Source organism: Gallinula chloropus (assembly GCF_964237585.1).
Source record: "Gallinula chloropus genome assembly, chromosome: 6".
Lineage (NCBI taxonomy): Eukaryota > Metazoa > Chordata > Aves > Gruiformes > Rallidae > Gallinula > Gallinula chloropus.
Window position 1 is genome coordinate 25,669,376 of NC_140091.1, and position 27,615 is coordinate 25,696,990.

Genomic DNA, 27,615 nt, shown 5'->3' on the forward strand with positions numbered 1-27,615 from the left:
GCCCCCGGGGAGAGGGCAGAGGCTCCCCCAGAGCCTGCACCAAGGGGTTTTCCCGCAGGGCGGCCGCTCCGCGCCTGCGCTCGGGCTGCCGCCGCTTCCCTCCGGGAAAGCGTGTCCGCACTCCCCGCCCCGCAGGGCTCCCGCACGGCGGCAGCGGGCGCAGGGCGCTGCCAGTGCCAGCGCCTGGGCACGGCACGGCACTCCCCTCCCTCCCGGCCCCGCGCCGCCCCGCCAGGGGGCGCGCTGGGCGCCGCGCTACCGCCCGACTGCGGCACGGCGTGACCACGTGAGCGGCTGTGCGCGCGCGCGGCGCGGTGGCGTCAGACGTCGTTGGCGCCGGCTTGGCCGCCCGCCATCTTGGCCCCTGTGTGGAAGCGGCTGTGAGGCGCGGCGTCGCGGCGCCGGGAGCGGCAGCGGCTTCGCCGAGTCCGGGAGCTCCGGGTAGGCCGGAGCACCGGCCAGCCCCGCTGCGCGCCAGGTAAGCGGCGGCGCCGCCTCGCCGCCTCCCGCAGCGACCCGCTTGCTTGCGGCGCGGAGCGGTACCGGGAGGAGCGGGTGAGCGGCCTGCGCCGCATGGCCCCGGGCGGGGGCGGCTTCCGCTTGGCCTGGCGGCGGCAGGCCCCGAGCCGGTGGGCAACGGGGTGTGCCCGGGGGCCGGGCCCCCCGCCGGGGCCGCGCTGAGGGAAGCGGTGCGGCGGTGGGTTGCGGCGGCCGGGCGGGCCGGGCGGGCTGGGCCGCGCCGCACCGCATTGCCGCCTGGGGCCGGCCGCACCCCGCGCCGGGCACAGCGCCGGGCCTGGCCCGGGGGCGGCGGGAGGGGGCTGCAGTGGTGGGGGCGGCTGAGGACCGCTCTTGCGGGTGTGTTGCTTCGCCCCTCTCCTCTCCCCCCGCCTCATTTGCCGTCCCCCATTTCCCTCCCCCACTTTTTTTTTTTTAAAGGGATCCTGGTCTCTCTGTTTCGAGGGAGACCACTCGAGAAATGTGCCGTCTCCTTCGTGCGTTTGTGCTCTCTTTGCGGCTGTGATTCTTCCTCTAGAAGCGGGGGGGGGGGGGTGGTGGTGGTGGTGGTGGTGGTGGTGGTGGGGAGTCTTTTCTTATGGGATGCTGAAGGCACATGGGGAGCACGGCACTTTGATTCTCTAACTGAAATATTCATCCACAGTTGCTGAGGTGTGCGGTAAAAAGCTCTTCCTGGGTTATTTGATGTAGGACTGGGTGAAGCACCGTTCAGGAAGGAATTGTTTCTGCTCCTATGGACAAGATTTGTAGGAGTGGGGTGAGCAGAGGCAGGGGTGTTTTTACTGATAGCACTTAAAGATGCTCTGAGCAGCCTTACGTGACACGGCTAAAATTCAGGTAGCTGGTCTGCAGTGGGGATAATGGGAGCCATCAGTTAAAGGATGGATGCTGGTGTTGAAAATTTGGAGGCTTGGGTAGTTTTCAGTTCAGGCACCCTTTATGGGGAAGGGGGAGCATGTATGAGAGCGTAGTGCTGGGCATTGAATGGAACATTTTTCAAATTCTTTTCCTTTTTATGTCTCTCATTAGTGTTTAGTAAGGTTGTTCCTTTGTGAAAGGTCTTGAACTCTGTATCACTGAGAAAGGCCTTTTCCCTTTTTGCTCTTTGATTACTGCGGTCAGATGGGTGCACTAGTAGAAATTAGCATTATTTCCAACAGAAGGATCAGGACTCTGGTATTTAATAGCTTTGTTTCCTCTGCAGTGAAGCATCAGGCCTATCCGTTTTCCAGTCTTACGAGCTCTGCTCAGACAAGAAACTGCTTTTGAAGGAGGAAACAGGACATGATCTCATTTGTCTATCAGCAAGAAACAAAAAGATTACCATGTAATACTGACTGCCAGGACCTGAATGGCTGACAGTTTTCCTTTAATTACATAGTTTAGGGATTTTTTATTCCAAGTTAAATTTAAGGTGTTTTAGTGCATCTCTCCTATAGTCTACTTGGGCCCATTGAATCTCCAAGTTTAGGGAGTTCTTTGAGCTTGGTGAATGTGCAAAGAAAAGGCAATTTGTCCTTCAAAGTACTGTGCTCAGTGAGTGAGTAGTATGACTGCTTTGGAGGTGTGTGTGCTTGAGGTGGCTGGTGAAACTGAAGGGAGAGCTGGTACAGACCAGTACTTCTATGTGGAGACTGGGATTATGGCCTCTGTAGAGCTCTGCTTCTGTGTATATGTGTTTCTTGCATGAAATATTTTGCTTTGGTAAGCAATAGCTTGTAAAACATGTATAAATCAATAGTCATTTCTGCGAGTTCTGCTAATAGAAATATTCTGTCTCACTGCACTTTAGTAGCAAATTATAATTTGTTTGCTCTTTTTTAGGCTTCATAATGGGAGCCTAGGTTTTTGTAGAGCAACTGGTAAAAATAGTTACATCAGCCTACAGAGTTAACTTGGCTGCTGGAGTCCTTGTTCAGTGATACAGTTTTATGGTATGCATCTTCTCTGGGTCCTGTTTCCCTGCTAGGGAAAGTGAAGTGGGCCAGGAAAAGATGACACAGTGAAGAAGGGAGCTCTTGAGAGCGTTTTTTGTCGAGTGAATGCTGTATGTCAGTGAAGAGACAGAATGTAAGTTAAAGCAGTGGGTATCTTGTATGGGGTTGACCTCAGCCAGATGGTCCTAGGTTACTGAAAGTGCAAGCTCTCTTTATTCCAGAGGAATTTTCCAGGCTAACAGGAGTGAAGCGAAAGTGGAGGGAGGGTGGAACATGTAGTCCGAATACCACGCAGGGTGGCGTGGATAAGAGACTTAGATGTGGAGATAGGAAAAGGTGAAGGGTTAAACCTTTGTGTAGGGCATAGGGTGTGAGCAAAGGAAGAACGCTCCTCTGATTACTCTGTGAAGGGTGAGTGGGGCATCTTCAGAGGCCAGATCCAGTAACCGAGGGTTTGAGGGGATTGGAAAAACCCACCTCAGCCCTGAAAATGCACCATCTTTCCACTAGTTGGGGTTGGATGTTGGGCTTGTAATGACGGGACTGCCAGTGGTGTTTTACTGGTAGAACCAGTTGTTCATCTTCTGTAGCACAATTTTTTTCTCTGCTCAGCTTCATGCTCTCTTTTTTTTTTCCCCTTTTTTATATGGGAGAGGTGGGAGTCTGGTTTTCACGGAACCCCATGGAAACTTCTCAGAGGTGAAAGCGGGTGTAAAAATAAAAGCTGAGACTTGTGTGAGGTGGGAGAAAATAGTCCTCTGTGTGTTGGTGACATGAAAAAGAAATGGACAGCAGTCTTAAAAATGCATAAAAAGCAGAGGAAGATGAAGTCCTAATAAAAATCAGATGAAGACAGCTCTTACGTCTTTGAAGAACGGGCTAACAGAAATAGACTGTTTTTATTACAAATACCTCAACCATTACATAACATTCTAACTCACTGCTAACGAACTAGGCTGTTACAGATTGCAAACACGTATTAAAGGGAGAAGCTGTGCTATCCTTCACATTATTCATGTTTTTAACTGATGCTGTCTTTCTTGGTGGTGGTGAAATTGTAGTGCAGGATCAACATTAATACTCTTCAGTCCCGAATGTGGTGGTGATACGTATTAACTGATGTGTATTTGAAGATAAGGGTGGGCTACACTTGGGTGGATTTACAACATCAGAGGCAGGAACTACTGCGCTTTATATTCGGGTACATCAAATGCACAAGTAGTGCATGAAGAACACTGGCATCACCCAGTGGGTAGTTACTAAGAGAAAAGGGGTCTGTTAAATGTCTCTCTAAATCAGTGTAGAACTGACTTCTAAGTGAAGTGTCAGGTTTACTCAGTTTTTAGTTAGTTGGGATATAAGAGGTAGTTCTTCATGCTCAGAGGTAACAAGTGATTTTTCGTAGTAAAACTAGCTATGGTCAAGCTGTCTGCTTTTTGCTGCAGTGCTTGCTTAAGCTGGGAAATCAAACTTTCTCTGCTTTGGAAAGTGAACCTTTTCAGGCTACCCTCATTAAATTGTATAAACAGCTACAGCTTCTTTTAAAATTAATATTTTGTAAGCATGTGGCGTAATATTCCTAAATTTTGGTGTTTGTAATTTTTAACTTATACTTTAAAATTATGACTGTAGATGTAAATCACATTTGCAATAATCAACCTGCAGTTAGTCTTGACAAAAGAAACATTATTTAACTGATTTGAATCAGTTAAATTCATTGGTAGTACAGAAACAGTTATTTTCTCCCAATTTAATACTTGATGTGCTTTAGGACTTGCTCTGTTTCAAACTAGCTGAAGGACCTCACTGTCTTTAGATCAATGTATTGAGACTTTTATTTTGAAAAAAAATGTATTTATAGGGCTTGTTTTATAATAGTGTTTAGAGCAGTTTGTGCTTCCTGTAGAAGGCTGTCTAGATGTATATATAGGTGCACAGCAGAAATGTTCTAATGAGGAGGAACAATAACGTTTTCCCTTGCCAATGTGTATAAATAGTCTGTAGGAAAGGCTGCATACTAGTAAGGAAAACTTCCTTTTGGCTTGTGATACAACTAATTGGTTAATTTGCTGGACTCACCTTGGTTAGGAGAACCTTTTATGCCACAGATCAAGCTATCAGCAGGGACAGAGCTTTGTAGTTTTTGCTTTGGATAAAGAAAAGTTTCTTTAAGTATCTGGATAATATATTGAGCCTTTTTAATTATTTACCTACTGCAGAAAGCAGAGTATCAAGGGACACAAGCAATTTTTTTTTTCCCCTAAGCAGAATAAACAGAACCAAGAGCAAGAGAAGATGTTAAACTTCACGTGGAGCCATTTGGCAGATGCAATTTAACTCCCATGGAAAATGGGTTCTGTAATGCTGAGAGGCAGATTTATAAAGCTGGGTATGCTGATAAAGCTTTTCTAATTTAGCTCCTCATCTTTTTTATCTTTCTTTTTTTTTAACAAAACATGAATGAGTCCAGTCTAAAGCAGAGGGCTGAAGTTGACCCTTAATTAACCAGTGTTGTCCAGAACTGTTGTTGGTGTGGTTTTTGCAACTGCATCTCTTACATGCTGAGAATTCTGCTACTGAAGGAGGAGGTGGTCTGTTCTCTAGGAAACTAGAGGATCACAGGGTAAAACCCAGCTAACCAGAGATCCAAAGGATTAGCAGGCAGCAGATAAAGAAACTGTGAGCAGGAGCCATCAGATCTCTCCAGGCTGGACCTGTCCAAGAAGCAAATTCTACCATACACAATTCTTTGTACATTCAGGAGTCAATTTTCCTTTTTATTGATGCTGTCAAGGCTGTGCTCTAATCTGGTACACTTGGCAGTTTACCATTTGGTGGATTAAAAACTGATACATTTGGTATTATCACAGTGGTTGTATCTTTGATAGCATTAAAAGCAAATAGGCTGCACCATTGCTTAATGCAGGGGAGAAATGATTTTTTGTTTGTTTTAATTAGGTTAGTAATATGGTAGGAGGTACAGGCAACACGTAATTTGGGTTTTGAACATGGAAGTTTTGAAGGTGGTTACAAGTAGCTTAAGTCATTACATAACTGATTAGAGTAACTGGTTTTGAACAGGGTTTTTCATGGTGCTAGGGTTCTCCAGAAGTCTGTATAAAATTGTTTATTGTGTGGGTGCTTATTGGTGACTGTGCTTCCATCTTCAGGTTGGACCCTTCAATAACAGAAGTATCTTGAACAGAAAAAGCAGCTAGAGAAGAGGGAATTAATTTTGGCACATATGTTCTAAAGAGGAATAAAAATCCTTAAGGTTGTAGCTCTAGACTAGTTCTTATGTACTTCCAAAATATTCTGAAAGAGCACATGAACATTATTTCAAAGCAACATCTAACAGATTTTTAAGTCAAAAGCCTTAGTTGTAGCTATGTGTTACCTAAGGACTGATCTGTGAATAGGGGCTTTGGAAAAACAAGTTTTGTATGATGTGGAAAAAAAATCCATTGCTCAGTGAGTCGTGATTCCTTGGGAAGAATGCTAAAACTAAGCGTTGCTTCCTTTGTCACAAAATGTTAATTATTACAGTGGGGCTTGGAAATTGTTGTAAAGGATCAGGAAATGGAAGTGTTGAAAAAGATTCGAGTTATTCACAGCAAGGAATGGCTCTGTGTTTCTCTTAATCTGCCCTGTCCTCCTCCACTGTAATTCAACATGGGGTGGGGTGAGGAGGGTTGAAAATATGCCACCAGTTTAAATGGCATCATTTCAGAGTTTGTAATAATGTGCAAGTGCTTCTGCAGTAAGGGTATTAAATTGAAAGGGGGAAGATGGAACAGTGGAGAGATCAGTAGTTTTAAATGGCTGCGTTTTCTGCTGTGCATCTGTTGGGAATCTGATCTGTTTTCACGTACTCATTGATTATCTTGCATCAGCTTCCTAAAATGAAGTGTGTTTTGCACCAAACACTGCAACTGACTGAAGGAGTCACCTCTTGTTCAGCTCGGCTGTTGTTTCTGGTAAGTTATCCCAGACAGCCGCATGCAGAGGAATAGATCTGGAGCGTTTTTCAGCTTGTATCTGGAATTAGACCTGCTGAAGTGCGGTTGGAAAGGTACCACAGCTCACCAGTGCACCCTGTGTTTAGGGGTAAGAGGAGGTGCAGTAATACATGGAGACTTCTTCTTCATACTTTTTTTTGCCATAGGGTACAAGCAATTCTACTTCCTTTATTCTTGCAAATGGATCCTCAAACCCACTATTCACCACCAGTTCTGGTTATTCTTTCTGTGCAGTGAAATCTAAATGTAGGAAGTGCAGGGAAGCGCTGGACACTTGAGCATTTTCTGCACCCTCATTTGAACAGACACAAGAACATCTGTATGTCATCAGTTGGGTAGCTTCTTTGGCAGCCCCACTGGGGGCTTCCCTTCTGCTGCCCTGTTCTCAGCCTGACAGAGCAAATGCTACTCAGGATGCTGCTAAAGAGGAGACTCCCCATGTCACCTTCTTTGTGCGTGGAGACAATGGGTGTGCTAGTATTTTTGCCTTCCCAGGCCTCTGCCTGGTGGCGTGATGCAGTTGAACAAGAAACGAAGTGGTACTTGTGGCGGCATACTCAGTGTGTTTGTAATTTTTTTTTAAGGGACTGTTTGTGATCTTAAACATTAACAGATGCCTTTGCAGAGAGCAGCTGCGGTCAGGATAAACTGACCTAAATTAGTTTGTAAGAAGCCTGGTGAATAGTTACAACTTTCTCAGTTAAAACATAATTCTGAAAGGTAAGACAGATCCGATTAGTTTTCTGTATGCAGTCAAGAGCGCTGCCTGCCAAGCTACTCTTTGAATATTGTATTTTGATAGCAGATCCATGGCTTTTTTTTCTGCAAGAATTTGCTTTAATTTGTTCCCTTTTTCTCAAATAGGCAGTGATTCAGTTTTGAGAGCGTTGAAGTTTTCTTACTCTTCTAAATAATGGGAATTTCTTTAATAAAAGCTTTTGCAAATCTTGAAAATAAAAATCTCATTTGGCATCTGCAAGTTGAAAAGCTAATTGGGTGAAAGCACTTACATTGTTCTGTTCCCAGAACGCATCTCATTATGATGCTTTCTTTAATTGTATAGAAACTGGTTTTGGGTTGGTTGGGTTTTTTTTTTTCAGGTCCTGGCTTCCTTCCAGCACTTCAAAACTCCTGTCACGATTTAAAAATGTACAGTTTTGAAAAAGTTTCGTAACTAACTGCACAAAACTGGAAAACAAAAAATCTGTCTTGCAAGAAGTTTGTTCTAATGCTTAGTGACAAAGAAATAAAGACGGGTAAAGAGATTGGCAGGCTAAGGAGGAATAGTCTGCCTTGGATGTGAGATGCAAAGAAGTTTTGGATCTTAAATTTTCAGAAATGAATAAATTTTTACTTGAAATATTTTTGTTAATCCTGCAAAACATCTAAATTATTCTAATTTATGTTTGAGGATTATCCGAACACGGCAAGAATAGCTGTGTTGTGTTAGAGCATTAGCTGGCTGGTGTGCTAGTTCTGCCTTGCGTGTGGCACGTACTGTCAGTCTCCCTACTGAAATAGCTTGAAAACTCCTTTCTGGCAAAGAAGGTGTTTAAATGTACTTCGGTGACTTGAAAATGGGACGGTACTTGAAGGAATGCTTCTACAGTACAGTTAGTGGTAGTTAATCGCTGTCATTTTTACTTGGGCTGTAGTGGTGGTGTGTTTTCCCACTAGTCTGGTTTGTGGAGAACAAATCAGTGAAGGAGCTAGACATTTGTCAAATATACTATAGCCTTACTACATCATCACTGTACCCCACTGGTGAAATTTTGGTTCTAGTAACTGTGTTCCCCACATGTAATACAGACTTTTCAGGTTCTGGAAGCTTTTTATTCACGTATCAATAAGGTATATTTTACATTGCTGCTTTGTTGTTCCTCCATCTGAACTGGGAATTTAGTCTTAAAAAGAAAGCTTATTTCACTAGCCTGTCAGTCATGAGTACTTGAGTTTGCCAGCAGACACGCAGAGAACTATTTCTTTAAGCATGTGTCTAAGTATACTTCAGTCATCAGTGGGAAGCTGTCTGGGGCAAATGAAATCTTCCAAAACTATGGCTGTAAGGACACAAGATATGCTGGATCGGCCTTGAGGTGGTTGTGTTTATACCAAGATCATTCTGCTCTGTTCCAGTAGAGACGAATGCTGAACCCAGCGTGCCTCTGGTCAGAAACTCCCACATGCAGCGTTCTGATCTCATAATTTTATAGAGCTCATGACACATGCAACTGTAGAGTCCAACTTCAGCCTTCATGTCCATTCACTTCATTATTTGGTTGTGTGTGTGTGTGTGTGTGTGAATTCAATCAGTGTGTTAGTCTAAAGACCTTTCCCTCATGTTGCAAATACATTTGGAAAGGTGACCACAGTAAATTTGCTAAACTAAAATTAAAATCACTTCTGTCTGGATCTTTTAAGCCAGACTTTTTCTTTTCTGTACACAGAAGATAGGGGCTTAGGGCTGAGTCTGGACATTGTGTTGAATTTCTTGAGTGCTGGAGTAAGTATGAGAGAGGATTTCTGTATGAGTATTGTGTGCCTGAAGGTCCTGCTGCTGGAGATAATAGTTGTTGGATTCTCAGTTCAGAATTCAGTTGTAGATATTCTAAGCAGAATGGTTTTTAGGGAGCTTGCATATTTAATTTAGCATAAGCTGTACAGTTACTCTTGAATTTAGGTGTTTGGAGGAGAGACTATGCATGGCTCTGCGTGAATGGTGGAACATGGAGGTGAAGTGAGAAGCCTAGTGATATTTGAATTGTACAGGCTTTGTGTGTGTGTGTTAAAGCTCCATGCTTAAACTTGTACCCTTCTTCATTATTTAACTTCTGGTAATTCAAAGAATTACATTCCACTCCTGTTACTTTGTAGAATTCTGGAAATTGTGTTTAATGTGACAGGTGAGAGGGGGGAGCTTAAGATCTTGTAAGTGTATCGTCTGTATCTAGGTTGAAGATAGGAAATACCTTTGGTCCCCTGTTCATCTGCTGACCCCTTGGGTCCCCTGTTCATCAGCTGCTGGTTAGTAGGTGTCTGCACTCCAGACGATCTGCTGCCTACTGCTCGGAAGCAGCTGTGGCTTTCTTAGATCTCCTCTCTGCTGATGTGCTGCCTCCTTGCCAGTTTGTTTCTTGTCGAGGAAGCCCCAATGAGTCTATTTGTATCTTAGTAGCTACAAAGTAAAAGTTAGATATGTTGCTGATTCTTGGTGAGCCCTGAGTGGTAACAGTGAAACTACCCATTTAAAAGTTGCTAGCTGCTCTGGTAATTTGAGTCCTGGGAAATCCTTGGCTGTAGGAACTTGGTTCCCAGTGACTGTAGCAGGAGATACATGCCTAAATACATTGGAAACATTGTGACTTTAGACTAAAATTTAAACCAAAACTTAATATCATCAGTTGCTTCCAGTGAGAGAGGTGGTGCCTGTGCTTTGTCCTGCCAGCATTTTTCCTTGGAAAACAGTGGGTTTGGGTTTTTTGTTTTGTTCGGGGTTTGTTTTTCATTTGAACCACTTTTTTGCTATCTTTATTCTCCTTGATGTGATAAGAATGTAAAGACCTTCACTGGATGTTATCACAGCTAAAAGAATTCTGTGCAGAGCTTTGCAGAAAACCCACTTTCAGTTTCAAGATAATTTGCTTTATTTCAAAAAAGTGTTTTTAAAAAAAGTAGTAATTGATTGTTCTTTTAGTACCTATCAGGCTTTAAAACCTGCTAACTTAGGCACATGGCTTCTTGTTCATTGATAATTTGAAATGTGCCTTCTGTGTAGCCAGCATTGTGCTATTTCTTTTAAAAGCTGCATTGATAGCACTTTGTAGGTTTTAACTTTGAATCTCCTCCAGTGACAAAACTGGGCTTCTCTGTCAAATGGAAAGAATCTGCAGTCAGTAGAGAAATTAAAAGTGTAGCTATAAAGCTGAACTGGACAGAGGTATTAATCTTCTGTATGTACAGTAGTTGAGAACTGAGTAAAGTTTTTAGGGAGCTGCTTACTAATGTCAGCATTTTGTTCATAAGTATAGCTATATTTATATCTGAGTGCCTCTTTATCCCCTTCCCTCCTTCCTTCCTTCCTTGCAAAAGGCAAAAGAGCTGTGTTGATGAACAGATTCTCTTACCCAGTAAATAGAGGAGACTGCAATTGGGCCACTGGTTTAAAAAGATGGAAGAAAATGACATATATAAACACTGAATCCCTGGGTAACAGTGTTGCCTTAATATTTTGACACATAGTGGCTAATATTATGTAACAACTTCAGTTGATACTCTGAATATACACATACAAACAAATTGGTTTATAACTAAATTAAATGAAAACTGACCCTTCTTTTTCTAGAGTTCTTAACTAGTGGTATGGGCATCGTTTTGCCTGTGAGGGGAAGGGACTATCACCTCTGTTACCTGAGGTCATATCAGGAGGAGAGAATTTCATAAACAGTACAGGTATCAGAAATTGTTTTAGCTGAAATAAAGCAGTTGTGTGGCACATGAATATATTTAGTGCAAACTTCATGAAGTTCAACAAGGCTATGTGCAAGGTCCCACACATGAGACAGTGCAATCCCAAGCACAAATACAGGCTGAAAAGAGAATGGGTTGAGAGCAGCCTTGAGGAGAAGGACTTGGTGGATGAGAAGCTCAATGTGAGCTGTCAATGTGCGCTTGCAGACAGGAAAGCCAACTGTGTGCTGGGCATCAATAAGAAGTGTGACCAGCAGGTTGAGAGAGGTGACTCTGTCCTCCTACTCTGCTCTGGTGAAATCCCACCTGGACTACTGCATCCAGCTCTGGGGTCCCCAACAGAAAAAGCAGATGGACCTGTTTGAGAGAATCCAAAGAACATGCATGAAGACAATCCAAGGGCTGGAACCTCTCTCATATGACGTCAGTCTGAGAGAGTTGGGGTTGTTCAGCCTGGAGCAGAAGTCTTCTAGAAGACCTTATGGCACCTTCCAGTACGTAAAGGGGGCCTACAAGAGAGCTGGCAATGGACTGTTTACAAGGGCATGGAGTGATAGGACAAGTGAGAATGGCCTTAAGCAGGAGGAGGGGAGGTTTAGATACTGGGAAGAAATTCTTCCCTGTGAGGGTAGTGAGGCTGTGGCACAGGTTGCCTAGAGAAGCTGTGGCTGCCCCAGCAGTGTTCAAGGCCAGGTTGGGTAGGGCAGTTTGGGATAGTGGAAGTCTCTGCCTCTGGCAGGGAGTTCAGAACTAGATTGTCTTTAAGGTCGCTTCCAACCAAAAGCAATTTCTGACAGTTTTACTGTCAGTGTGAGTTACCCTGTTTGTGGTTTTTTGATCCTTTGTTATATGGGCACATTTAAAAAGACATGCTGATCATGATTGATCCCATGGATTAAGCTGCTTTTGGCAGAGCTTTTCCACGGGAATATGATTTCTGTGCACGTTAAGTGAACTATTCATGTACATATAGTTAAATACATATTCAGATCTGTGGACAGAGACTAACTTGAGGTTTGCTGTCCTATCTGTGGTTTTTTACTCCAGCCAGCTGCTCTTAACTAATTTTTTGTTTTGTTCTCAAGAATGCACTGGAAAAAAAATTAATAGAACTGACAGATTATTTTAGTCCATGCTAATATTCTTCTGCTGCTAGATGTGCCCTAGAAGTTTATTTTAAAAGTATTAGTCACAGCTATTAATGCCATCTTAGAACTGAGCAACTCTTAATAAAAGTTCTCTGAGATGTTGTGGTTTGTTTCTGGTTGTCCTGTTGGAAGGACATGTTTTAAGTGACTAGTGTATTTCAGAGAAGAGAATTCAACGAGCTGCCCTACAGTCTTTCTAATGCAGCAGAAGATTTGCTTGCTGTATAGATTGCTAGCTTAAACTAACATCGCTTTGTGGTAAGTTAGGTTCTGTGGAGACTATTTGTGGGTGGCTAATTTTGGTTGTTTTTCATTACTTAGCTTAGTAGCTCTCTTTAGACTGTCGCTCGTTAGGTGTCTCAGAACTGATGCAGGCATATTTGTGGATGCTCATTTCTGGCACCCACCAACTGCATTTTTATAAGATGCGTCTGTGGGATAATATCCTAAAATGGCTTTCTTCTGTCATGCTCTGTTTTCCACCTGACATATCTAGGTTTAGGTAGTGTTTTGGAACGACTTTGGGCTTTAAGGAGGAGTCATTTGAAGAACGATAGAACTAGCAAAGCCTGTGTTGCTACAGTTATGTCCATGACAGAGTGCTTTGATTCTAATGAACAAAACTAATTTTGATTTTCTGTTTGGTGGCCATTAACAGTACTCTGTGGATTTCTTTAGTGCTTCAGGGATTGGCCTGTGCTGCAGTTTTTCCTCTGGAGGTGATAGGTGCAGAAGAACTGGTGATTAAAAAGGTTTTTATATTCCTGCGTGGCCAGCTACTGTTACAGAGTTTATAGAGTCAATGGAATCTGCATTGTGTGCCCTCTTTCAAGCTCTGCTGAAAACCTAATCTAGAGATTAGGGAGAAAAATGGAGGTGGAAATGTGTATTAGTTCGTCTTTCTAAGGAGATAAAACTTCATATAGATGTTGCTGAAGAATAAGTTGTAGCCAGGTCTTCGTAGAACTCTTTGAAGATCTGGAGAGCTTCTGTTCTTGTAGGTCATAGAGCCATGTCTGAGGTACACGAAATAGCTCAGAAGTCCTCAAAATCTTTAAGCAGACAGAAAATGGCAGTAACAACTTACTTAATGGTGAACCCTGCTGCAAATTGCTCTTGGGGGGAAGAGAAATCCTGACCTTAGAGCTTTTTTCTTTTCTGGATGCTTTGATCTGATAGAGACTTGCTATTTAAGTGTTACTTAAGGAGGGTTTTGGAGCTTTTTTTCATGTCCTAACAAGCTGAATAGGGGTGAAGTTATTAAGAATTATTAGTGGAATAAATGACCAAAACATTTGTGTGGGGGTTGTGTTGTGTGTGGGGTTTTTTCATTTAAAAAAAAAAAGCAAAACAAACCCCCTTAGTCACAGAAACTCAAAAACCTGAAAACCTCAGTCCCAGAAAGCTGCCTTGGACACTAAAAAGTTGTAAATATAAGGTCATCAGTAAGAGATTGTTTGTGTGCATTTTTTATAAACATCCATGTCAGAGAAGTGAAGTCAGTATGTTTAGCCATAATTCCAATTATTATTTGTGTGCAACCTTCTCTGCACAGACCACATTTAATAATTACACAATGGTTTTGAGTGTTTATTTTAGGTAACGGGACTCCTTGATAATGGGTTACAAACAAAGTGTGAAGAAGGCTTTTCTTTTGGTTCCAGGTACATTGAACCCAGTATCCTGTGTTTCTCTTCTTTTAAATTGGCTTTGCATTTCTGTAAATAGTTCAAATTTGTCTCTTCTGAAGATCACACAGGTTTTTTGAATTTAATATCTACCTGCAGATTATACTTAGGTCCTACAGTTAGGAGGCAACTTTTTCAGTGAGGGTCTAGAATCTGAGTATGCCAAACTTAGGCTTGAAACCTTTCCTTTCTAACTGAAATTTCTAATGCCTTGTTACTTTTCTGGGGGTTTGACCACAATGGTCTTTTGAAGTTAGTAACGCTGAATTTGGGAACATCTGCCTCTAACATCAATCAGGCACATGGTAATAAAGCTTAGTTTTGCAGTTGCCTTAGTTCAAGAACTTACCAGAACCACATTCTTAAGTGTGCCAGAAACAAAGCTACTCTAAAAAAAGTGGAGCTATGGCTGGATACAGATGACGAATTTGTATGTGAGAGTTTCTGTGCCTTAACCACTTCAATGTGCTTAAAATAGCATATGAAAAGTCATTCTGGATTTTTTCTTTTCTGTTTTGAGAGAGGTGCTAATGTGTCCCAGTTATGAATTAACTTTCATGTAGTGTTTTTTACGATGTTTCCCACTTCACAGATGGGCATTTCAGGCACTGAAAGTTGAAGGTTTTGGGAAATCATCATCAGGTTTGAGTCTTGAATAGTGTGTTTTGCCTTGGGTCATTCCAGCTCATCCTTTACCAAATTTAACCAAAGTGTAGCCCTTGGGGCGGAGGTGGCAGGGACTAGATATCCTGACATTGTTGAATAGGGAATGTGGGAATTATTCTAGGATTCACATAACATTTTAAAGACTTCAAATTGCTGGAAAGCTAATGTACAAGTTACCTGTCCTGACTGTGTGCTTGTAGGCTAAATATTTGTAGAGTGTGGGATTTAAGAAGGTGGGACTGCATAAAAGGTTAACTGTAACACAGCTGGAGAAGTCTTTTGGTATGTTACACTTGTGTAGAAAATCAAGGCTGCTTTTGTCTAGAGGTTTAAAAATACAGTGTATAAAATATGGGTCTAGAGAGTTTCTCATGCAGTTGTCTGTGCTTACGTCAGCTGGGATGAGATGTCTGAACAAGGCAGGGAAGAGTAATCTTCCAAAAGCAAGGGGTGGTGTATGCTGTGCATCAGATGCATACAGAAACATACCAGTTGGAAGACCATAACATAGAGAATGCAGTTGATAGTAAGAGCTGATTTGCCCCTGCCAAGAATCTCTGGATAAAGCAGCTAACTTTCTACCTGAACCTTTACACAATGTTCTTCCCCTTTCCATGCCTTTCAGTACTTCTTCACCATGACAATGAAATAAAGTAACTTACACACAATGTTCTGCTGTTCTTAGGTGTACGTAAAACCTTTTTTATATGTGTAATAAAACTGCAAAATACCAAAGTGAACAAGGTAGGAGAAGAGGAAGGAAACCAGACAAGAATTGCTAAACTAGTATTGTCAAATTCTAAACAAGTTGTTTTAGGGAACTCTGAAGTGTTCAGGAGAGAGCTAGGAACTTGATGGGAAAGATCTGTGGTGTGCATGGGGGTTTTGTTTCCTGGGGTTTTATTACTATTTTAAAAATACTGTTCTGCAGTCTGGAATATAACTACATTCTGTTTTCTGCCACCTTGAAGTATCTAAGAGGGCACAAGAAAATATTCATGAACAAAGACCAAGATGCACAGAATTTGTGGCACTGCTTAGCATGCTAATTTCTAACACACATACTTCGAGTTCATTGCAGGATCTAAATAAGTTGACCAGTTGCAGTCTGAAAAAATAGGCTGGTACCAAAATTACAGTAATAATTTTAACCTTAACGGCCACAGCAAAGGTCAGTTAACTTACTTGATAACATCACAGAGCAACTGAAAGGTAATCTTGATTTCAGAATTTTGGGAGCATTGTGCCTTCTGTAATTATTCGTAACAGTAACTCTAGTTGTTCAAAATGAACTGTTGGCTTACTTAAATTTCTTAGTAGTGCAGGGAACCCTGCCAGCTGCCATTATTGGTTGTCTTGTACTGTTGCCTGTCCTTCTGTTCCCTATCAATGTAGTTACTTAATTCTGGTAAGTAGTTCTGACATCTTTTATATGTTGCTACTGTTCAGAGGTATACAGCTGTCTCGTGTTCTCACTTACATGACAATGAGTCTAAACCTAGTGGACAGCAACACTTTGCTTTTAAGGATTTGACAAATAGAGTTCAGACTAACAGCTTAATAGACTTATCAGCCTTACTGATAATAGCAAAAGATATAAATATTAGGGCAAATTGGAAATCTGTGAGTTAAGTACTTGCCAGCCTAGTATATGCACAAATTAAACATGTCCCATGTTAAAATACCTTGGAGGTGATGCTACAGAGGGAGCATTTCCAGTGCTCTGATACAGGAGTGTAGCGTCTACAACTGAAGTTTGAGTGAAAAGGCAGAAGACTTAGAGCTGGATACATTTCATATGACTCGAAACTGTGCAAGTGTACCTTTATAACAGTTAAGTGGCACTGAGTGCTTGCTTAACATGTGACCTGGCAGGTATGTTTGTAGAGGGCCACATGGGCTCTTCAGAGGGAGGATTTGTCATCCCTGGCTTGAGTAGCTGGTCTAAAGTCTAATTTTGCAAGTATATAATCTTTGGCAATCAGTATCAGGTTTAAACTTAGTTAAATATGAATATATTGACTGGTACTGTTGGCAGTGCTTGATTGATTTTCTGCAAGTCAGAAAACTGAGGAACACACAATTTTAATAAATCTAAACTACTGTTTCTTTTTCTTCATAGTGTGACTTTGGGGAGAAAACTTGTAAAAGTATGAATTTTAAAACTGTAAAAGGCATAGAGTTCAGCTATAACAAGCGGACCAATTTTGTATAAATTTGACGTAAAAAGCATTGTTGGGGAACAGGATCACTGCCTCCTGTTCTTTAGGCTATCAAATGTTCTACAAAGAACAGTTTCTACAATTAAGAGTTGTCCAGGTGTGAATTCTGTCTTACTCTGTGAATAGAAGAGTTATGATTAAGATTTTCTATGTTTCATCTCTAGAAGAGGTCCAGGCTTTTGAAAGTATGACAAAACCTCAGCATTATCTTAAAGAGTCCTCAAAATGCTTTCTGCTCTGCCTGCATCTGTTAAGACTTTGATGCTTTTGTGAATTGGGGGGGGGAGTGTGTGCAAGAAATTACTTAAGTCATAAACTTATTTTCTTTTTTTCACCCTCTTCTGTGCCAACTTCTAGGTTCTTCACCATTGTGAAGCTACTTCTTGTTTACAAAATCTGGGACTGGGATGAGTCTTGGGCTGAAAATTAAAACTGTGTATGAGTTCTCACTTGAAAGAGACTGTGTGCATAGCTAGGTATGATGTAATTATAGTGTATTACTTGATATGGTTATATTCACACCTGAAATCTTGTTTGCCACCTATGTGGTCCTGGTAACTTTCTGCCCAGTACCTTCTGTGATGCTTCAGGGTGGTTGTGGTGGACTCCTTATCATAAATACAAGTCTGGGAACAACAAGTAACAGGACAATTGAAGGGAAAGAATCTACCAGTTTTTCAGACTGTTCATTGAAGACCTTAGGATAAACTGAGTTTCCTCTTAGAAGAATAGGCTAATACAAGATCTACTGTCTGATTTAGACTCCAGCTTGATAAACTAGTTTGCTTGGAATCAGGTCTCCAGACTAGCTGAAAGCAGTTGCGTGGCCATGAATAATAATAATACCAAAGCCTGACATGTTGTTGAATTGCAAATAAGCACTGGGGCAGCTGTGAAGAGTGAATGGTTGCTTGAAATCTGCTTGATTGATAGCTCCAAAGATAAGCTTGTCTAAATTTGTATATCAGGCTGTTTGGGTGTTTTTCTTCCCTGTGCCTGTGATGTTCGAGTAGTGAGCTGTGGCTTCCTTGCAGCCTCTATGCAGTTTTTTGGATAGATAAGGGCTAGCCTAACAACCGTATCTGACATCTGTTGGTTGCAGTCTACTTGGTGAGCTGAGCTCCATCTCCTTCCATTCTGTATTTCGTGTTTTTAGATGACAGGAAGAATGGCTGTTGATGTAGCACACGTTGAAACTGCCAAATGCTGACTAATTTGGTGAAAAAATGTGAGATGCTTTCTCTTTAGGAGAGGGGAGGATATATTTCTTAGCTAAGCATGTGGCCCCATGTGAAGCTGAAGACTGTCCTGGGGGGATTGTAGTGGAACAGCATCTGGCCTAAATCCTACTGATGCTGGACCATCCTGAGGTTATTTGCCATCTTTATTTCTTAGTCTAGTTAATGGATCATGGCTTGTAAATTGAGGTAGAAGGCAGAGGAGAGTGGGAGTGTTACTGTTTTTATATAAATAAAGCTTCCTTTTTGGTGATGGTTAATGTCTGTTGCGACAAAGCTTTTTATTGTTTGGACTGCTTGGCCTTGTAGAGTTCTTGATACTGAAGTACCTTGTGTGCAAATCAAGTTCTTTTTGAGTATCTTCTGAGTTTGACCAGATAATTGGTCACTGGAGGGTTGTAGCACAGTATACAGCTCTGTCTTGTTTATGACTGTCTGCTCTTAGAATGAAATGCAAGAATATTTGAGTGTACATAGCTCTTCTGGAGTTCATATGGAAATACATTAAAAATTGTTATTGCAAGGAGGGTAGCAGGGATTTTGGGTGGTGTTAAGTATATAATGTTACATTTAAATGAATCCTCAATTGTGTTCCTGCTTGGCAATGAACAGCAACTCTGTCAAGATCCTTTTAAGAACTTCTAGTGAAATATCAGTGATAAATACTAGCTTGCTTTTTTTTTTTTAAGGCCTGTTATTCTGGGGAAAGGAAGGGAGAAAAGGGATGACCTGCTCTAACAGCCCTGTAATTTAATTTTACAAGAAGAATAGTGTTGCACTTGGTTTAATACTTTGCTCTCCATGCCTGAACATAGAGTGATATTTGTTTTGATAAAGAAAACTTGTGAATTGGTGTATTTAATTTCTCTGCTGAGTTCACGATGATTTTAATTGGAAAACAAATTCCAGAAATACTGCAGTTAATGGTAACTCAGTGCTTGGCTGCTGAAGTAGGTGAAGTCATTGAGCTTTCCTCATAGGGAGCTAGCTGCTGATAGAAACACTGCATGCTGATTTTATTTTTTAAATTTTTTTAAATTTTTTTTTTCAGTGAGGTCATGGACAATTTTTACCACTTCTGGGGCATGTGTGTGAGATACTAATTAAATGCATATTACATAATGCCTGGGGCTCTAGGGGCTAATGGGGCATCTCCAGAATGCTTAAATGAAACAGTGCTAACTGTTAAATACACTGGACACTTTTATTTTACAAACTGTCTTAAGTATTGGCTAGCATTCAAATAGCTTTACTTTTCTGGTGCTTTCCTTTTCAGGCAAACTTTGAGGGGTGAGCAGGAGGTACCAGACTCGATGAGTTTCCATCGAAATGTCGGAAAAGCCAGGCCAGAGCACAAAAGCAAAGGATGGAAAAACAAAGTATGCAACACTCAGTCTGTTTAATACTTACAAAGGAAAGTCACTGGAAACTCAGAAAACCACAGGTGAGTAAACTGGCTTGAGTTTTACCTCCTTTTTCATTATTGCTGTAGTGCAGAGTATGTGTGTGCTTAACCACAGCCAGACTTTTGAACTGCTTGATAGAATTTAAGTGGAGGAATTCTGGAAAGTGGTCTTGGTTACATTTTTTGATTAGGTGTAAGTAAGCAAGCATAGTGGTTCAGGGAGACCATGTTTTTAGCCTAGTAGGAAGTAGAATGCAGGTAAATAAAATGTTTTATAGCTCCGGTCTCCATTTGTTATCAGCATGTGACGTGACTATTTCAGAAAACATTTCTGATGCTGAATGTGTGGGATTAACAAGAAGGCAATGCTTACTTTCAGATGAGGTGCTGTGTCTATTTTGCAGAACAATACTGGGTGAAAATTACACTGGATTTTCGAACTAGGCTACTGTGGGCCTGCTTTTTAATAATTGATTGGATTGAGAACCAGGAGGGAATGGCACTCTGAAGGCTTTGAATTTGATTTGACATAGCTGCCTAAACTGGGGGTGTGTAAAAGGGTGCTCAAACTTCATTAAAGCTTGCCACAATATTATCTTTTAAGGGTTGAAACTGAGATGTTTGTAATGTTACAACATGCCTAGGATAATATCTTGTACATGATCACTTGAGCGAGTTGTTTGATAGGTTGAATTTCCCTGTGTAATACATAGCTTCATACTGCTGCTTCATACTTGTGGTCTGGAGTAAATGCAGTTTGTAGGAATGTGGGTTTTTTGCAAGAGAGGCACCTGCCAACTGAAACTATCTGCATAAAAGAAATGGGCTGGACTCATGTAGGTATTCCTGGACTCAACAGGGTACATTAGATCCCAAAAGGAGCGGGAGAATGATGCTTAACGACATTACAAACTATTAAAGACATCAATGTAATATTTTAAATAGCTCCTCTAGCTTTCTGTTACTGAGTATTGTGTATAAAGGTGGGGCTGTATATATCATTTTTAATCTCTGGAATCAGCCAACCATAGTGACTCACTATTGTAAAAGTACTCAAGTTTTCCCTAACCGAGTATTTCTAATTACCTTTTTTGTTTAATTAAATTATAAGGAATTCTGAATTTCTGTTTCTTATAATCTTAAATTTTCTCAGTTTCTTGCAGAACATTTTTAGTGCTAAACATACAGCTTTGCAAGAGCACTGCCTCATAATCAGCATTGTTAACTTGTGTTTTCTGTTTTGGCATGCAGTTGCTGCACGCCATGGATTACAGAGTCTTGGAAAAGTTGCTATTTCAAGGAGGATGCCTCCCCCTGCAAACCTCCCCAGTCTCAAAGCAGAGAACAAAGGCAATGACCCTAATGTGAACATTGTGCCTAAAGATGGCACAGGATGGGCTTCAAAACAAGAACAGCATGAAGAAGAAAAGTAAGTGACCATTGAGGTCAGGGTTGTTTTGCTGTGCCATTTATCTCAAGTTTTCTTAAAACCAGGGGTAGGCAGGGCATGGGAAGAAATTGGCTAGACTTGACCACTGTCCTCAAGATAGCTACCAGAGAAAAAATAGCACCACTGTTAACTTACATGAGGAAGAATTTTGCTTTTAGGGAGAATAGTGTAAAGAAAGAAAAAAAAAACCTGTTAAATTGAAAGCAGTATGCTTATAAACTCCCTATGAAGGGATGAGAGTTTCCTTTAGCTTCCCTTAGGTGCCTACCCTTGTGCAAGCTTTAGTGGTGCTTAAAGGAAGAACTATAGCAGGTTTTTGTAAGAACAGGGTAATAATCACCTTAGCAAGGAGGAACCCTTAGATATGCAACAGCTAAATTGAGGAAAAATTTGCAAATTTGTGAAAACATGCATACAGTTGCTTAATTTATTGTGATTGTGGTGACGTATGGCAGAGAAAGCTCAAACGTTGTTGGTTTATATCTATTTGTTTGAATCTCTGCTTTATTTTCTTAATGGTTCTTAAAATTGTTTAGTTAATATGCAAGGAATTCTACAGACTCTTAAATTTCTAGCTTAAAGTGTTTCACACTCACTCAATATGTGATATAAACAAAATAGAAGTGATGGGGTGGTGTTAATACGCTGCTGTCTGCCATGTATAATATAATTCCCCTAGCTCATCACAGTTTATCTGGTAAGTTTGTTTCACACTTGTATAGGAGGTCAGCTAAAGGAAATAGAGACTAGAACTTCTCATTAATCTAATTAGAAAGGATTTCATAGCCATTTTCTTGCCATGCAAGCTTAAAATAGGATATGATTCTCACTGAAGTGAGTTTTAAGTGTTTACTCTTTGACATATATAAATGGCTTTGAAAAAACACTTCAAGATAGGGGCACTGATTGCATGTTGTAGGGAGTTCTGAAAGCAAAATGTGATTAAAGGTTTTCTTCCTCTTCTTGCTGTCCCCTTATTTCTCCCGCTATACTTTTTCTACATTTAAATACCAGTTTTTTACATGTCTCTGAAATGCTCTTAAACTCCAGGACTATACTGTTTTGTATAGCTTTTGATTTTTAAGCTTATGAAACTGCAGATTTACAATTCTTTTCCCCAGTGTTTTGTATGGCACTTTAACAACATCTTCCTGTACTCCAAGGTGACTTATGCTTTGTCTAGTTAAATCTGTGTTGAGCCAGTAGTTTGTTTGACTAAAACACACTTCATCTGCCTCTCTTACCTGCCTTTCCATAGCCTGTTGCATGTGTTAGAAGTGTATTGCAGTAGCTGATGTTCTGTTTAAAAATAAATAAACAGCTGTCCCTCATCTGTAATTGGAAAGTATTTTCCTTTGGATTGTCATAGGCATTATTCTGATAAAGGCCTTAAAGTTCACAGACAAGTGAAACGTGGGGGGGTTAGGAACAGGTATGTATGCCCAGGCCAAGAGGAAATTCTCCAAAATTCAGAACATGTCCTGCTTCTCCTCAAGTCTTCAGACCATGTTTGTAACTACTGATAGATTTCTTCAGTATTTCAATACGCTTATAAATACAGCAGTTTTTGTAAGTAGAGTATTCTTCTCACAAATCTTGTGGATAAAGTTAACATTTTGGTATCAGCTTGCCTTAGTTTAATTACTGTATTGAAGTTCGCATGAGTGAACTGCTTTCCCAAGGGTACTGCCTTGGTCCTTTTCTCCTGGCTAGGGCAGTCTCTCATGTATTGATTTAATTCATCTAGCACCAAACTGAATTCTTTCCTCTGTCAAATGGACAGTGTCTGGATAACTCAATGTGAAGTTGGCTTTGAAACAGTAGAACTGCAAGAAATCTCTTAATAGTCTGGTTCCTTGTTCTGCTTCTGTGTAACAAAGTACATCCACGTAACTTCCAACTTCCCCAAAGTCTGTTTAGTTGTAAGAGAACTAAGAGGAAATTGGAGATGGGTTGTTCTTAGTTTATATTTCAGCAGTCAATGGGAACAACTAAATGGCACTCTCTTATCCTTGTGAGAAGCCAGTGTGCTTCCCCCAGTAGTGATTCTTCTTTTCTTGGTGCTGTTTACCTCTATGTCGGTTCTGAGACCTCTGCAGAACCCAGATGGAACAGGCTGCTTGGTTGCAGTCCTCCAAAATTCAGAATTACTTTAGGATCTATTTAAAGTATTTATGATGTTTATTTTAAGTTAACTGACACTAGTTGTCTCAAACAATTCTAAACTACTGGATTTGCCCCAGTATTCCTGTTTTATCAACATTTCCTACCAATGGTCTGGAGGTCTTGACTTGTAGACACTAATGCTTTGAAGTCTTTATGTTACCTGAATATGCAGATTGCCGAAATGGCTGGTTTTGAAAGAAGTTAAACATCATCACTGAATCTGGAAAGGTCTTCAAGAATATGCCTGGTTTTTATATTGGACAAAATGAATCCTTATGTCCTCCTTTTCATTGTTAAGATGGTAAAATGGTGACTGGCATCTTAATAGATGTGAATTTCTGGGTTCTAGTTTGTAGTACCCATATTTTTTTTTCACTATGTCTTTAGCTTTGCTTACCAGTCCCTCATTATAATTTCTGACATATATTTGCCTTATTTCAGTTCTTGGTGGTCTTGAAGTACTTTATTCCTGAGGCAAGAGGACAGTGTTCCAAATTATTCCTTTCCACAGTTGCAGTTTGATTGTTTTTTATCATCTCATACACGCTTCAGAAGTTACAATTCTGTTCATGCCTGGCTGCGTTTTCTGCCCAGCCATTTTCATTCATCCCTCTCCACTTTGGGAAATCTACTCTTGAAAGAATTAGCTAATTTATTCCAATTTTTAACTGTTACTATAACAACTCCTTTTGTGTAAGAAAATGGGTTGTCTGCAGGAAAGTAGTTAATGGTTCTTCAACTTACACAGCTACCTCATTTCATTCACTTGTCTGTGGTAGTAATCCTGACGGTCTTACTCTGTGCTCACCCTCTTATATTCATAAGTATTTTCCTTTTAATTCCAGACAGCCAGACGTGCCGCAGACACAGCCAAAACCTGCTGTTCCTGCTCCCCCAGAAGCAGCTCCTGTTGCCAAATCATGGGCCAACACCAAACCAGGTGGACAAGATGGTAAGTGACCTTCAAGGTGGAAGGGTACTTGACTGGCGTAGCAGGCTACGAATGCTGCTGTGAGAGACCCAGGCGCAGCAACTACTTGAGCCTGGACGGGACCAGTTGGGGCTAGGAATGCTGTGGAAGCAACTTTCTTGGCCAGAAGGTGAACAGGTCTCCTGTCACTCAAGTGAGCACCAGCCTGATTTAGCAGCCTTGTAAAGGACTGGTTTAGTCACCTCTCTTGAGTTGAGAGGGAAATGGTGGTGACAGCTTAAGGTCTTCATGTGGTTGTGGGGAGGAGAGAAACATCTCGGTCACTAGTTATACTGCCTGCAATTTTGGCACGTGGGAAGAAGAACCATAAGCAGTTGTTATTCTCATCATCATTTTGCATCATTTTGTGCAAAATGTGTGTAGTCTTCTGTTTAAATGTACTTTTCCCCTTATTTTATAGATTTCTTGGTTATTTTAGTTTCACGGTGATAGTGTTCGAGTAGGGTTTTTCTGGGAAGAGCATTAAAGGTGTATTTTGGCTTTTCTTGACATAATTGTATGAAAGAATGGAGAGCTATTTCCATCAGCGTGAATCTTAGCTTGACTTGAGTGTTTTCATTACAGATGTAAGATCAGAGCTAAATCTTCAGCAGATTTTCTTAAATTGCTGTTGAAGTGAGAATTCCTGTGTCTCCATTGTGGAAAATAACCTATGATGTGTTTTATTCCTTACATTGGAGACTTGCAAACTTTCTATGGCTATAAAATAGAGTTTTTGCTTCCAAGCTGAAGAAATGGTTTCTTTTCTGGATAGAGATGTTAGAACAGCAGAATTTGTATTGCGTGGAGGTAACTTGCAAGTTATTATGTGGAGTTTAATGTTGCATATGTAATGCTTTTGTCTCTTTCTGCAGTATTAGAAGGACAATTCTATATTCTCCACTTCTTGCTCTCGTCTCTGATGTTCAGTGTTTCCTTCATTGTCAAATACAGGAACTCTCCTTTAAGCTTTTGCAGGAGTTTTGTAGAATAAAAAAGAGGAATTAACAGTGGTGTGAAGTGATCTGCATTCCAGCCTTTCTACATGAGCTGATAAGATCATCTCTGTGACACAGGAAATAGTGATTCAGCTCAATGGCTTCAAAATGCATTTAGCTAATTATTTTGTAGTTACCATGGCAGCTTGTGTGCCAAGCCCAGATGGTGCCCTCATTTCATTCAATTAATGCAGTAGTGGGTTTGCTGGTTCAAGAAGAAATACAGAATGTGAATTGGCATCAGCTGCATGCTGTCCTCAGTTTGGAACCTGGGATACACCTGTTGTGCTTGTGCTTTCCTGGTCTGCTGGTGGAACTTGTAGTTTTTTCAGCTGCCTTGTACATACTCCAGCAGTCAGCCAGCTGCCTCATGCTCTTCAGTTGAGTGAGACTCAATCCTTCTCTGATGCTGTTGGCCATGTAGAAAGGAAAGACTCTAAAATGTAATGGCAGCATGTATTTTTCATGTCATGCATAGGCTAAAAGAGGGTTAATTGCCACCATCTGAATTGTTCTTCCTGAACTGTTGGCTGACAATCTGGCTACTTCAGGTTGATAGCTTAAGCGCTGTCAGGCTGGTCACTGAGGATACTGGTACTTTCCAATTAAAACATTGCTGCTGTTACTGTGTAGGTTTGAGCAGAAAAGCATTTTTTCAAGATATGTAAAATTCCTAAATGTTGCATGCCACAGGACCTCTGAATAGGGTCCCTTGCCTGGCAGGACATCAGACATCAGTGACTCTGGTTTTCAGTCCTGTGAAGCGAGGCATTGCATGTAACTGCTGGGGAATGTCAAGTGTCCGCTGTCCCTTAACAAAAAACCAAGTTAATGTGATCTGTAGTACGTGAAGTTGGAATGAAGACTGAGAGACATCAAGGTACTATGTGTGAACAGGGATAAATAGTGGTTGCTATTGGATGCCATGAGGTACGAAGGCTAAGGAGTTTATTCTGTGCTTGCTTGACTCTGTCTTAAATAAATGAATCAGGGTCCCTGTGTTCTTTTATGAATGATTCACAGATTAGAAAGAACAGAAAGTCTTCTAGCTGTTAGCTTAAGGAAAAAAGCGTCATGGGGGGTTTCGGATGGCACATGTTTAGATTCTTTTCTGTGAGTTTGCCTGATATTCCGTGCAGCTGAGTATCATGTCTCTTACAGTAGCCAGTAGTGAAGACAGGGATATGAACAGGGTGTTTTTCAGCCTGTTGGAATAGAAATAATCCCTTTTAAGTGACTTGGTAGTAGAATGCTATTGACCTGATAGGTCAATGTCCATTATGTGTGTGTGGGGGGGGAATTGTTTCAAAGTAGGTAACAAAATCCTCTAAAGAGGAACACAGTCTATATGTTTGGCTTTTCTACCATGTGTAACAGAAGTCTTAAATTCCAACCCAGAGTTATGATGGCAAGGGTTTTAGAAACCAAAGAATGCTACAATTCTGATTCTTCTCTCATAACGTAAAAGCTGTGGCATTTTAAAGACCTGAAGAATTATTTGTTACTGTAGCAGTAATTATTCTTAAGGGCTTTTGCAATAACATAGGTGTCTGCAGTCAGATTGACTTGTAGAGTAAAATGAGGGGTATCTTTGGAAGCAGAGGGGTGTGAGTAAGAAAAAGTATTAACAGCTGAGGAACTTCAGGTATTCCTTGTGTTAACTCTTGTTCTGTTGTCCATTATTGTGCTCTGTTGCTTCTGGATTTTTCTCAGCCCCCAAGTGCTGTGGTGTGAGGTTTGACCTAGTAAATTTAACAACTTCGGTAGCAAATATGAATGCTTTACAAGGACTACTCTTAATTCATGTGAATTGTGTTGCCAGGAAATGAATGTGGCTTTAATGTTCACCCTTGAAGAATGATCAGGCTTTTATCACTTTCTGAGCTGATTGACTATGGAAAGTTGTGACTTGGTGAATATCTTCCTGTGTAGGTCCAGCTATTCAAGTAAATAGTTATTTCCAGCAAGAGTTTCCCAGTCTGCCGGCAGCTGGGGATCAGGAAAAGTCAGGCAAAGAGAAAGATACACCTGAAGAACAACATGGATCAGGACCCAGCTTGCGACCACAAAGTAAGTATATACTACAAACCTTTGTGGAATTGCCTGGGTTTGTGTGGAACTTGTTTCTTTCTTGTGCCATGAACAAAATAGATTGATGAATTCATTGCTTTTATCAACATACTCCTACACTGAAGAAACAAATTTTTCTTTGCTTTCTTCTGCTTTATGCTGTTCCTGGTGTGTGGAAAATAGGGTATTTAATCCTATCCTGCAGTTCACTTTCTGTTTTCCCAATGTAGTTAGTACTCGACTTGTGGTCTGAGAAATATTTGTCAGTTGCACAATGCTGGCATTTTCTTACTTCCAGCTGCAATGTGTCACAACAGCTGAAATAAGTGTTTAAAGAACTCTCTTAATATTAACCAATTACACAAATCATCATTAGGCTTGTCCCCAAATGGTTAGTAAGAGAGTAGCCTGAAAAGCCCTTAATAGGAAGCTCAATCTAGAGGATACCAAAAGAGCAGACTGTCATTTGAAAGGCATTGGCATCTTTAGCTCACAGCTGAGGTGCTCTGACTAGCTGGGTGTCTTTTAGCTGAGAGGGACTAGAGCTAGTGAAAATGACTAACAGTGTTGGTTTTACAGACTTCAGGGAAGAAATGTGTATTGCATCCCCAGATGCTTTTAATGGGGAGGCATTTGGGATTGTGCTCATTTC

The 27,615-nt window shown here is 41.0% G+C and overlaps 1 protein-coding gene across 1 annotated transcript in view; it reads left to right on the top strand.

The window, feature by feature from the left end:
- The first annotated feature begins 370 nt into the window (after positions 1–370).
- The window catches only part of PRRC2C (proline rich coiled-coil 2C), a 73,381-nt gene continuing 46,136 nt past the window's right edge, over positions 371–27,615 (top strand). The window contains exons 1-5 of the mRNA XM_084265921.1: positions 371–478; positions 19,181–19,348; positions 20,561–20,738; positions 23,771–23,877; positions 26,826–26,963. Of these exons, the coding sequence (XP_084122047.1) occupies positions 19,234–19,348; positions 20,561–20,738; positions 23,771–23,877; positions 26,826–26,963 (538 nt within the window). The 5' untranslated portion in view covers positions 371–478; positions 19,181–19,233. The remainder of the gene's footprint in view (positions 479–19,180; positions 19,349–20,560; positions 20,739–23,770; positions 23,878–26,825; positions 26,964–27,615) is intronic.